General features: G+C 40.0%; 1 protein-coding gene across 4 annotated transcripts in view; it reads right to left on the bottom strand.

Moving 5' to 3' along the window:
* Positions 1–408: 408 nt before the first annotated feature.
* The window catches only part of PTER (phosphotriesterase related), a 31,970-nt gene continuing 20,243 nt past the window's right edge, over positions 409–12,135 (bottom strand). For all 4 annotated transcript variants that reach the window (XM_066628599.1, XM_066628601.1, XM_066628600.1 and 1 more), the window contains exons 3-5: positions 10,408–10,673; positions 5,804–5,944; positions 409–1,649 (exon numbers count right to left, since the gene is read on the bottom strand). In XM_066628599.1, coding sequence (XP_066484696.1) covers positions 1,439–1,649; positions 5,804–5,944; positions 10,408–10,673 — 618 coding nt within the window. In that variant the 3' untranslated portion in view covers positions 409–1,438. The remainder of the gene's footprint in view (positions 1,650–5,803; positions 5,945–10,407; positions 10,674–12,135) is intronic.

The raw sequence follows: 12,135 nt of genomic DNA on the forward strand, positions 1-12,135 counted from the left end.
AGGTGGAGCCTATTTTTCCTCCTTAGTTCCGTTCCTCTAATGCCTTGTGCTAAATTCCATAGTTAGCCTGCAGCCTGACACTTCCAGATGGAAGGAAACTAAGGCAGCTGTTATCAATCCCCTCCCCTCCACCGTACTCAGCCCTCCCTTTGCCAGCTGTCCGGCTTCTTTCACAGGTGGGATGCTGAGATTTTATGAGTCCAGTCCTATGCCTGCCTACTCAGAAGTAAGCCCCATTATAGTCAATGGGGCTTACTCCCAGGAAAGTGTGGATCGTTTTGTTTGTGTTGGCTGGAGCAGGAGAGCCTGCACCATGGGGGGGGGGATTGGGCAAACACTCCCTGGTTTTTTTAAAAGCAATTCCCTCTCTTGCTACCGCTCCTGCTCCTGCTCCTGCTCCTGCTGTGTGTGTGTGTGTGTGAGTGAGAGAGTGCTCCATTTTGCTGCACTGTGCTCTGGTGCAGAGATTTTCCACCTGCCCCCTTCCCCTCTTCAGCTTCTTTGCTGGCTCAGGCACTCCAGGAGTCTTATTGTTCCTTCGAAAGGGGAACCTGTTCCATGGCTCCAGGGCTATTTTCCTGCCTGTGCCAGGTGGAGCCTTTTTGCAGTGTTTTGGGCTGCCTGGAAAAGGACTGAGATGCCAGCAAAGGAGGCAAAGGTGTGTGTGACTTTCGGTTCCTCCCACCCCATTGCTTGAGACAAATCCAAAGATAAAAAATCCGTGGATAAATAGGCTGCACCTGTATTTTGCTCCTCTCCAAATGATGGACTTTGCAGTTCTAGGAAGGGAAAAAAACAGTAGATCCTACAAGCCTCAAGTCTGCTCAATGTCTGTTCTAGAGCAGTACTTGACACAAGGGGCAGTTGTTGAATGTTTAAAAAGGAAAAGCTCATGTGCATGCACAAAAATGTTTTAAGTATGCTCATGAAGTCAATGAGATTCCCAAATCTTGGGTGTATGGCTTTCAACAATGATGCTGGAACTCAAGTCTGGGTGTCGGCATCCATCATCACAATTGCTATACAGACCCTGGCCTTGCACAGCGTGAAGCTGTTATGAAGACTGACTGGAGAGTCCTCAGGAGCTCTGTATGAATTCATATTTTCGAGCAGCTATGATGATTTCAGACATAGTTACTAGTATGTAGAGCAGAGCTACCCATCTACCCTGATTGCTAAACAAAGACTGCCATGGTTACAATTAACTCTTTTAGAAATGAACTGTTTTAAATTGTCTCCTTGATCAGAATGTCTGGAGATGGACATGGAAAGAATACATGCTATTGCCTGTTCTACTCTAAAAGAGAGCTACTTGCTGGATTTGTAGGAGCCTGATTAATATTCCAGTTTTCTTCCAAGGACTTAAGTGTCAAATTATCACTTTTGCAAAAGCAAGTCTGATCTCATAAAGCTTCAAATGCCAATACTTAACATTTTCTTACTTAAAAGTAAGCCACTGCTTGGGATTCGCTATTAACAATTTATCAATTTTGTTTTGGGATATGCCTCGAACTAGCATTTTGGGGACGATGTTTTCCAGAATATGAGAATATCCATGACCCCCATATTTCTTCAATCTATTCTTTGTGTGTACGTCATGAGCAACTACAACTCTGTCTTCATAACCTTCGTCAATCAGCATCCGAACTCTGAAAAATACAGACAAGGCATATCTGTCAACGTACAATTCAGATTGTGGTGGTAATGTAGAATATAACCCTTGGATACAGATTTAAACTGTAGAATTAATGAGTTGACCAACTCTGATGTGTTTAAAAGAGATACAAATTATATCTATAAACAGATTAAAAAAGCAAACCAACCCTTGGTTATTATCTGCCTGAGTGATAACTATTGGCTGGGCTGCTGTGATATAATACAATACGCATGAGCATTCTACATGTTCACAGGGGAAACTGCTCAATCAGTGATAGAGCGATATAGTATCAATGAGGAAAATGTCACTTTGTGAAATGCAATGTCACTTTGGCTGGGAAAAACTTGGGTACAAGAGGAGCTGTATGCAATTGAGAGCTGATAGCTGAATAGAAAGGTGAGCAGGAGGCAGGAAATCTAATACAACCTTGCTGCATGAATCTGGCACATGGATGGTTAATCCAAGAGCATACTGGTAAACATCCTGCAAAGCAAATGCACAGATGTGGAGAAGAGATAGTCTCTGATGTATCTAACCTCTATTCATATGAGAAATTTTGCTCCTTGAACCTCAGTGTATGCGATGAAAGATATGGTTTGGCTATGATTGCTACGGCCAGCAAATCCTATTAACTCAAATGCCTAGTTCAGAAAAAACTGGAGTGCCATGGACAGATCACTATCGCTAAACATGAGGGATCTGAATTCAAATTCCTGTTGAGTCAGAGACTCACTGGGTGGTTTTGGGCAATCCAGTTTCTGTCACATCAGCATGAAAACAACCACATGGTAGGAAGCACCCAGATTATGTGGTCAAGAACAAGACAGATTTGACCATGTTGCATCAAGGCCACTGAGTTCCATATGATCACTGTAACCACAAGTGAGTTAATGAGAATAAAAAATGTATGTAATATTATTTGAGGGCAGTGGTTTGAATCACATTCAATTTCCTTGGAAGAGATTGCATATAAAGGAAATTGATAAATAAATAGGCCAACAAGCTCCAACAACTTTTCACATAATCTCATCATAATAGAATCCTAAAATGAATTTGTACATGTTTGTAGAATCTTATGCTATCTTGAGAGCCAAATTAAAAAATGTGTGTGCATTCAGATATTTACAAATCTTTAACTCTACATTGGTGGAGATGAGCATGAACACGTCTGAAAAATATTGCCTGTCTCCAAATGCTTATGTAATAGACACAGGGGTCAATTTGATTTATATGACTATGATGAATACAAGTCAAACATGAGCCGACGAGGAATTAGTGCCAGCTTGCCAATTGTCACAGTACGTTCAAGCAACAAAAAGCTGAAAGCATGAGAAGTGGTGTAATGGCATTTCCAGCATAAATGCACTTGCAATTCAAGGGGAAAGATAATCTTGTATCCCAATAAAAACCTGCTGGCACTTTTGTTCAATGCCAGGTTGAGGAAGGAATTATGGAGGAATTGTTGTAGCTGGGTAAGAGAAACACTGCATTGTGAATTGGACAGGGCTACTGCCACAATCAACAATAGAAGCATTACTGATAATAGCCCTTCTCCCAGCATAACTTCCAATCACATCTGTCTAAAGAGGACTTTCAGTTGTTCCCAAACTGAATCTAGATCAGCCAAGCAGTAAGAGGTTCTATGAATGATTTTGTCATGTGTTAATCAGAGGAACTCTGTGACAGGTTGACAAGGGGAAGCTGAAAAATGGTTTGCCCCTTCACTTGTATCTAGTTAAAAAGTCACATTTGATTAGAATTAAGAAAGATCTTATTGCCCTGGGTTCGACAATTGTGACCAAACTACCTTGCTTTGAAAGTGCCCACACACATGTAGAATTAAATAGGATGCTTCTGTAAACAGTCAGGTAACAGGTGTTATGTACCAATAACTGTGCTACTATTTTGTTGCTTAACAGGACAGTTTATTTTTGGATAATATGTAAAACGAATATAATATGTACTCTTGTCTCTTTACATTGCATAATGTTGGGAATAAGGGTTTGGTAGGATTTGATGAGGCATCAGCTTTCTAAAATAAGAAGAGGAGATGTAATTTGATGAGGGTGGGTTGCAGAATCACATACTCCTTCAACTATTCCCTTCCTCCTGTGTTCAAATGCCCCCACCATTTACCTAATAGCATTAAACAGAGTTAAGGATTATGTCTTTAACATCCTTGTCCATGATTTATGCCAGCAGTCTCCAAAGTTGGAACCATTGCACACTGGAAAAACGTTCCCCTGCACAACCAGAGCTTACTGTTCCATGGGGAAGCCTGCTATCATCACCTCCAATCTCCTCCAAAGTTTGTGCCATCCAGCCGCATCTGCCCAGAAATCTGGACACACAGCCGGTTTGGGGGGGGGGCAGAATGTGGAAGTGGATGGGTTGTGCAAACTTTGGGGGAGAGCAGAGGCAATGATAGCAGGCTCCCCCTCAGAATGGTAAGCTCCATGCATGTGGGGAAGAGGTTTGCACAGGCACCAGATCTGGCCCGTGGCCCGAGGTTTGGCACCCACTGATTTATGCCAACAAGGGTTCCACTGTAATCAGGATTTGAAATGAAAAGCCTGAGGCTGGTTTAAGAGGGAACCTGGTTAGTATTATAATTTTAGTCATGCAATCAAATTAGATATTATAGAGCTGTATTATTCAGCCAGTAGTACTTATAGCATTGGTGGTACTTGAGATGGTGTCTGGTGGTACTGCAAGACCCCCAGAGTCCCATGGCTTAGCAGCAAGACCGGCAATGCAACATGACAAGCAGCAGTACTACTTCCAGTGGTAATTCCAACAGGCAGACCATGCGAAGTTATACAGCAGGAGACAAACAATGAGAACTTCTGTTATAGTTATGATCCAAAAGGCACCTTCCAAAGTGATGTTCTCTTACATTTATCATGGGGAGAGCAATTTCCCCTCCCCACTGGGCGTCTTTCCCAGTGTCTGTTGCTGGTGTCACTTTTGCATCATTTTCAGATGGAGCCATTTGGGGACAGGGAATCATTTATTTATTGGTTAATCTATGTCTGTATCATCCTTAGCAGTTTACTCGTGAACTACTTTTTGCTGAAAAACAGTACAGCAGTACCTGGACTTTCATAGCTTTGCTCTTTCAGCCATTTTCAATTATAACTACATTTCAAATTTTGTCCACCTGATTTCCTCTTTCATTCAATTTCATCCAACCTTCCACAATGTTCATCAAAGTTCTTATGTTTATTTTATGTGTATTTAATTTTTGCACACAATGACATGTGTGACATAGTTATTTACATTTGTTTGGTTGGCAACCTTCAGTCTCGAAAGACTATGGTATAAGCCTACAGCACCCAGTATTCCCAGGCGGTCTCCCATCCAAGTACTAACCAGGCCTGACCCTGCTTAGCTTCTAAGATCAGACGATATCAGGCATGTGCAGGATAACAGTTGCTGCACGCATTTGTCGCCAGCAAAATTTGCAAGCTAAATAAAGCTATGCTTTGTCATTCATCCATTTTTGACTTTCATCCATGCTCTTGTCCCTACAAAATGCAAGATACTGCTATATATAAATTTTCTTAGCAACAACAGAGCATGGAGAAGAGCGAGTAGAAACGGTGTTGAGTCTTTCCTTGTCCACTCTTTCCTCCCAAACTTCTTCCCTAGTGGAGGTTACTTCTGGTCTTGGAACCCCATTAGGGAGAAGCTGTCTCAGGAGGGGGAATTTTAGTTAGCAGAGAGGTTCAGCCCCCACTTTCCGTCAGGGTTGCATAAATACTCACATAAATACATAGGAAATTAGCACAACACTTATTGTAACAGAGGGACAATGCCACCATAATGTCTGACTTGCCTCATAGTTAAGATTGTTAGGGAAAGGGCAGGGGGAGTTCACTCATGAAAGGGGAGGGTCTCCCTGTTTCCTTCATCTTAACCATGATAAGAGACTGAGTATACGACATCAGCACTGAACCTTTGTTATTAAAGGATAAGACGTCAAGCAAACATGTTGCATCAACCACAGAAAGCCAGCATAGTACAGCATCCTAATGATTCAGGTGAAAAGCAGGTTCAGTCTGGGCACTTTTTAAACTTTGCTGCCAGCAACACTATTAGTTTCAGCATAAGTTTCTACATATGTAACCATGTTGCAATGTGTACCTTAAAATTCTTTCATTGTCACTTGGCATGTCAATGTCAGGATTCATCTGGTAGATAATGAATTCTGTCCCGAAGAGGTCATACTCTAAGTAGCATCCAAGCTGAGCAAATTCCAGCAGCTTCTTCTCATCAAATATAGTTCTGTGAAGATCACAAAATACAGAGTTAACATGCTTAAAGCAGCGTTGCCTCCTAGTTGATGAATGAAGCATTTCCACCTCGTTTGATGCCAAATTTAACCAATACTCTTTTGTGATGGATTCATTCATCAGAAATGAGCTCAGATTAAACTACAGAGATTCTGACCCAACCATGTTTAGAGATTTTGCTATTTTCTGTAAATCAACAGATTGCCCGGCCATCATAGTTTAAATTCTTTTTAAATTCCTTCTGCCCTTCAGATACACGGGGTTCTGTCAATGAACAAAGAACTTTTAAATAATCCATCTTTTAAATAATCCTGATGCACCCACTCTTCTCACTCTCTCCACCCCTCCCTCCCCTCAATTTTAAAGTATATTTAGAATATTGGCACTACCTGGCATCGGGGTAAGAATAATTAGTACAGAGGTGCTAAATAAACAAACTTCTGTACGCAGGTGGTAGGTCTGAAGGTAAACTGCAACTATCAACTATCATCCAGACTTTGTGAACATAAATGTACTATCCAATTACTGAATGACTGTTATTACTTCAGGTTCTGTTACTAGTAGTAGTAGTACTACTACTTGGTTTTGAAGCTGTGTGCTAGCCATTGAGGGCAGATTCAAGCTGGTATTGTTCTTGCTTTTTGCCTATGATAAAGTGTTGGACTTATTCCAGTGCATCTTGGCCAAGAAATCAGAGATAGATTTCTCCACCAAGGAAAATCTATTTGAATAATGGAGCATAATTTTGCTATATGGCAGTAATATGTTCCTCTGGTAGATGAAACCTATTTAGAACACTAATACCTTTCAACCACTTTCTTTTAATTAACTTTTAGAACAAACTTGCATTACTGATAAATTGAGTGATGGTTTTTTAACAATCACAAATATATTGTACTAACCACTTAGGATGCAATCCTATCCATACTTACCTGGAAGTAAGCCCCATTGACTATAACTTACTTCTGAGTAGACATGCATAGGATTCGGCTGTTATTCAGTATATTTTACATTAATTGGTATAATTCAGTATACTAAACGTACTGGTATTTGAAATAACTCTAACCCAAGACATAAAGGGTGCACTCACAAAAAAAAAAACAACTTTGACTCCCATGAAATCCCCTCACCAGTTTGGTAATTGTTCTGAAAACCCTTCTGAATGGAACCAAAACATTCATTCACAGCAAGGGCAGGAAGAATTGCTTTTGCTTTGATTTGACTTGTCACATGCCATCATGGGGTGAAACATGATTGCCTTATGATATGATGTCAACACGCTGCTTATGTGAGCCATGAATGGCTGGGTTCACCTCATAAAGAAACCAAAGGTGGTTGTTTTTTAAATGGTGTCAGGGAAAAAAGCACCTGTAGACGTGTCAAAACAGCATACGAAAAACGTAAACAAGAAGAGAAGGATTGTTAAACTTTTTGCCACCAGATTCTCCCCCCCCTCCCAATAAATGTATGGGTGATAACTGGGTGCAGTCCAGTGGGTAAAATAATTTTCACCCACACTACTTAGGAGTTCCTTCTGGTTAATGCCACAAAGGCATTAGAGTTCATTAAATTGCATCATAGTCTGTTACCACGGAAATGACTGATGTCACAAACTCAATATTATGACTTAACAGCAGGATCAAGTAGGAGGAACAGATGGGATGAGTGAGAGAAAACCCTTGTTCAAACACAACTGTCATCAGCAGGAGTCTCATTATTGCCAACTGTAATTAATAAAATCCTTATTTTTATATAATCTTCACAGTTTACACAGGATGAGAGACTTCTAATAAATGTGCTTTCAAAATGCTTTGCAAAAATGGGTGTGGCTTTCACTTACAATGTACAAATATACTTTCATTTACAAGTACAGCTTTAACACAATCTATAAGAACTAGGTTTTATGCATATGGATACCCATGCTTCAATAAAATAGATTTAAAAAATGGATCACAACTCATAGGACTTTATATCATAGCTCATCTAGGTTTCTAACAAAAGGAATTTATTTAACTCAAACTTGTCAATAATCACGATACTGGTCACCTATAGGAACCAAGAATAATTTCTAGTCAACCAGACAGAGAAGCCTTTGCAATTTGGAAGAACATTGTTTTGTTGTTGTTTCAGGATTCCAATGTGACACCAAGGATCAAATGTGAATGAATATGTGTGCTAGTAACATTTGTAGACTCGCAAGCAAGGCCAATTTATCTTGTACATGTTTGAAAAAGAGAGTATATTGGGTTTTGTTTTTTTAGAAAGAGCGTATATATCACACATACAGAGGCCAACTGTATATACAGATTTTTTCTGTGAAAAATCAGTACCACATAGACTATACAGAAACCCCCAACAATTCAATTGATGGCAGTCATATGACCACAAATGGCCTCCAGCATTCAACAGAGTTGCTAATCAACATTTGGCCATTTGCCAAGTACTCCTAACCACACAAGGTCATATCAAGCCTAGCCAAACTGATCATGTCTCTCAACTAATGTGATATAAAGCATTCATTTTTCTGCTCTCTATGGGTGTGTTGTGGCTTTTGTTTTCAGAGGGATCAACGCCTTGGTTTTGTAGCAGCCGATGATCCATCTAAAGCAGCTTATTTAAAACTTACTGTTTTTATTTAGCCTTCCAAATTTAGTTTGGAAGACTACAATCCAGCATTTTCCTACAACATACTGTTTGGCATTCTCATCCTTGAGTTATTTCAAGCCATTCACTTTGGCTCTATACTTCTGTAATGCACCTGTTCTTTTCTTGCAGAAAATATAGCCAGAGCTGTTTGGGTCACACATTGGGGACAGGGAAGGTGGTTAGTTAGATGGACCTCCCACTGTGCACGCAGGCTGGGCAAGCTGATCTGTAATATCTACCAATTCCAGGAATCTTTACAGGAACATAGGCCTGTGTTTCCACCAAGTGTTTCAGGTAAACTGTATGCAGACAGTGGCATCTCCCATAGCCCTCTGCATGTTTATCAGAGCATACCTCACTGAACTCAAAAGGCCTTGCTTCCAAATGACCACACATAGGATTAGTCTGACTCAAGATCTGCATTTCAGCATCCCAGTGCAAAATTGCCCATTCATCCAGTGTCTCATAAAATGTATTATTTTTGCCATACAAGATCATTACAAAGCCTAAGAAGTTAAATATTTAGACAAGCACGAAGGAACCAAATATATTTACATGCTGTAGATGTGACTGAATGCGACTATAGTATATGCCCAATGAAAAGCATTGTTAATGTCTTTCTGGCAATAAGCATGCACACTGTCAAGGTTTGTGAACTTCCAGCACATTTGTTGTGCCTTCACTGGACCACTGGAGAAGAAAATGGAGTCTCTATTCTCTAACTCAGGGGTGTCAGACATAAGGCCTGGGGGCCGGATGCGCCCTGTGAAAGCTTTTTATCCACCCCTCGGGCTCTCAGCTGCTGAGTAGTACTGCAAGGACAACCCACGTGAAAATTGGGATCTCTTATATCTTGAAATATGATCAAGATTTGTGTATTTTCTCTTCTGTCATTTGCAGCTAATGAGTTCCTAAGTGAGAAAAAGTGCTTATTTTTTGTTATGACATGTTTAATGTCATCACTTCCTGTCTAATGACATCACTTCTGGCCCTCAGCAGGCATCATGAATGCTGTTCCCTCTGTATGAAACAAGTTTGACACCCCTGCTCGAACTGCTATGGTCCAAGCAAGTTGGAGAGGACTCATCACAGAGATACAAGATGCAGGAGTCAAGGAGTGCCACAGCGTTTGTTTAAGGACTTGATGGGGTGGGGGGAATTGGAGACAAGGGAAGCAGCAGCAAAAAAAGTGTGCAAGAGCCTAACGGGCACAATCAATAAGGTTTTGGGGGATGATGGGTGGCATACATGATCCAATAAGTTTAGAAGGGGTATATGTAGCTTTATAGGGTTTGAAAGATATTGATGGTAGTTGCTGTGTCTCAGTGAAGTGATCCATTTGAGTTATGGTGCTCAGCAGTTTCTTGACATAAATGGGGCTTGATAAATGCAAAGCAGACATGAAAAACGTGATCATTTATTTAGGTGCCCAGGCAGGAACCGGGAAGCATAAACAGACGTTTGTATTTTAATGAGCAGTGTGGTGCACAAACTATTTTGGCTGGTATGTTTGCACTTAAGCTTTCTTGACTTCAGGAGGACTAAACAGTCTTGCGCAAGTATGGCTGCTTGAGTGATTTGAGGATTGTTGGTGACTTAGCTGAAAATTTGATCACACAGTACATAAGCATTATAGTATCTCTAGAGTACCACAGTTTAATTAAGCACTTCAGTTAGCTCAATGTAATGACATACCAGCACAATGGATTAAACTTGGTTGAGCACAAACTGCTGTGAGATTGCTAGAATGTCCACTCCAAGATGGAAAGTTTTTCAAAAACCCCAACAACGTCAAAGTAGCCTGTTTACCTGTCCATGTGAGACATGACGGTTTTTGAGACATCTGCTCCAGCTTCCTGCATAATTCGAATGATTTGGAAAGGTGAGTCACTACTTCTGCCAGGATGGATGATGACAGGGCAGCCGAGCTGTGACTGTGCATGAGCTGTCGCCTGAAGTACTTTGTTTTCACTCTCTGTCAGAGGCCAAGAGCAGCCAATTTCTCCTATTACACCACACTTGATGTTGGTTCCATCGGCTCCTTGGAGAACTTCATTAACAATAACCTCTGTCAGCTAGAGAGAATAAACGTTCTTTTGGTAACGGCCCTTTTTTGTGAGTATCAGAGTTTAAGTGAATCAGTATCATTTGGGAAGAGAAGGAACAAAAATGATATTCCCCGCCACCACTAGTCCCATGAATTTTCAAAACCAAAGGCAAAGGTACTGAGCTCGAATCTACTACAACTACAGGTAAATGGGCCATCCATTAATATGTCATGCTTCAAGGGATATGAAGGAACAGCAATTCTTAAAAAGAGGGATATATTTATTTAAATACCCTCTAACTGGCTCTCATATTTAGCAGGGGGAGAGCAATTGTCCCTATTCATCTCAGTGAAGCATTTTTCTCAGTGACTGTGGCTCATGTCTCCCTTGTGAGAGTCCTTTTGAAATATGGAACCATCTTCCTGTTTCTTTTGCTATATCAAATCCTTTGAGAATTTTTTATTTTTTGCTGAAAAGTGAGGCAAACAATAATGAGTGATTGGTGGAAGTGCTGTTAAAAAGTTTATTGTTGTGATAATGTTTAGGGACAGTCCCAAAGTAGTTCGATAATATTTATCTTGGAATATATTTAGTCAATTTGCTTAAAAGCAATTTCCCCTCTGAAATTTGTAGTTTTTTTCCCTTTTTTCCCTGGGTCCCTTTAGGGAGAAGGGCGGGATATAAATAAAGTTTATTATTATTATTTTCCCCTGAAATTGCATGTCTATCTCTAGATACAAGTAAGCACCCAAAATATGTGGATGCCAATTTTAATTTTTTTCTTTCATTACTGTTTCCTCAAAAAACAAGACAAGTAACCTACTATAAGTTGAACTATACAGCAAGTCCTCAAACTTGTTGATAGGTTCTTGGACACTGCAACCTTAAGCAAAATGACATATAACAAATTTTACGTAGGCTAATACAACCAATTTTACTGTAGGCTAACTGATATATGTAAACAAGAGTTACATTCATACAGCATAGTTCTGGTCATAAAAACATCACCAAACTTCTAAATAAAGATCCCAAATACTTCTAATATTAAACACTGAAATAAATGTGAACTTTCTGGGCTGTTTCTTCTCACAATTTGGCAGGATAATAAGGACAACTAAGTGGTTAAACCTACAGTCTGGTGAATTACCATTTGGAAAATGGCCACCTATATTTATCCAATGCTCTAACCGTTTTTCCAAAAGGGAACAGGCTACTTGAAATGATTTTCCAATCTGACTGATTTAGGGCAAGATAAGTTCTGAATAATTGGGCTTAATGGTTGGCTATTGTACAAATTGTTGTGTCTGTGTGACCTCAACCCTCTTTTGTGGTACCAGATCCTGACTTTTTCCACTGCCATATAGCCATCAGCATTTTTTCCCCATTAAATTTTGTTTTAGAAACTACAGAAGGATCCTAATGACTGGGTATAATAAAATACAATCTACCCACTTGGTCAGAGTAATTTATTCTTAAGTACTTCACTTTC

The sequence above is a fragment of the Tiliqua scincoides genome, chromosome 5, assembly GCF_035046505.1.
Source record: "Tiliqua scincoides isolate rTilSci1 chromosome 5, rTilSci1.hap2, whole genome shotgun sequence".
Classification (NCBI taxonomy): Eukaryota; Metazoa; Chordata; class Lepidosauria; order Squamata; family Scincidae; genus Tiliqua; species Tiliqua scincoides.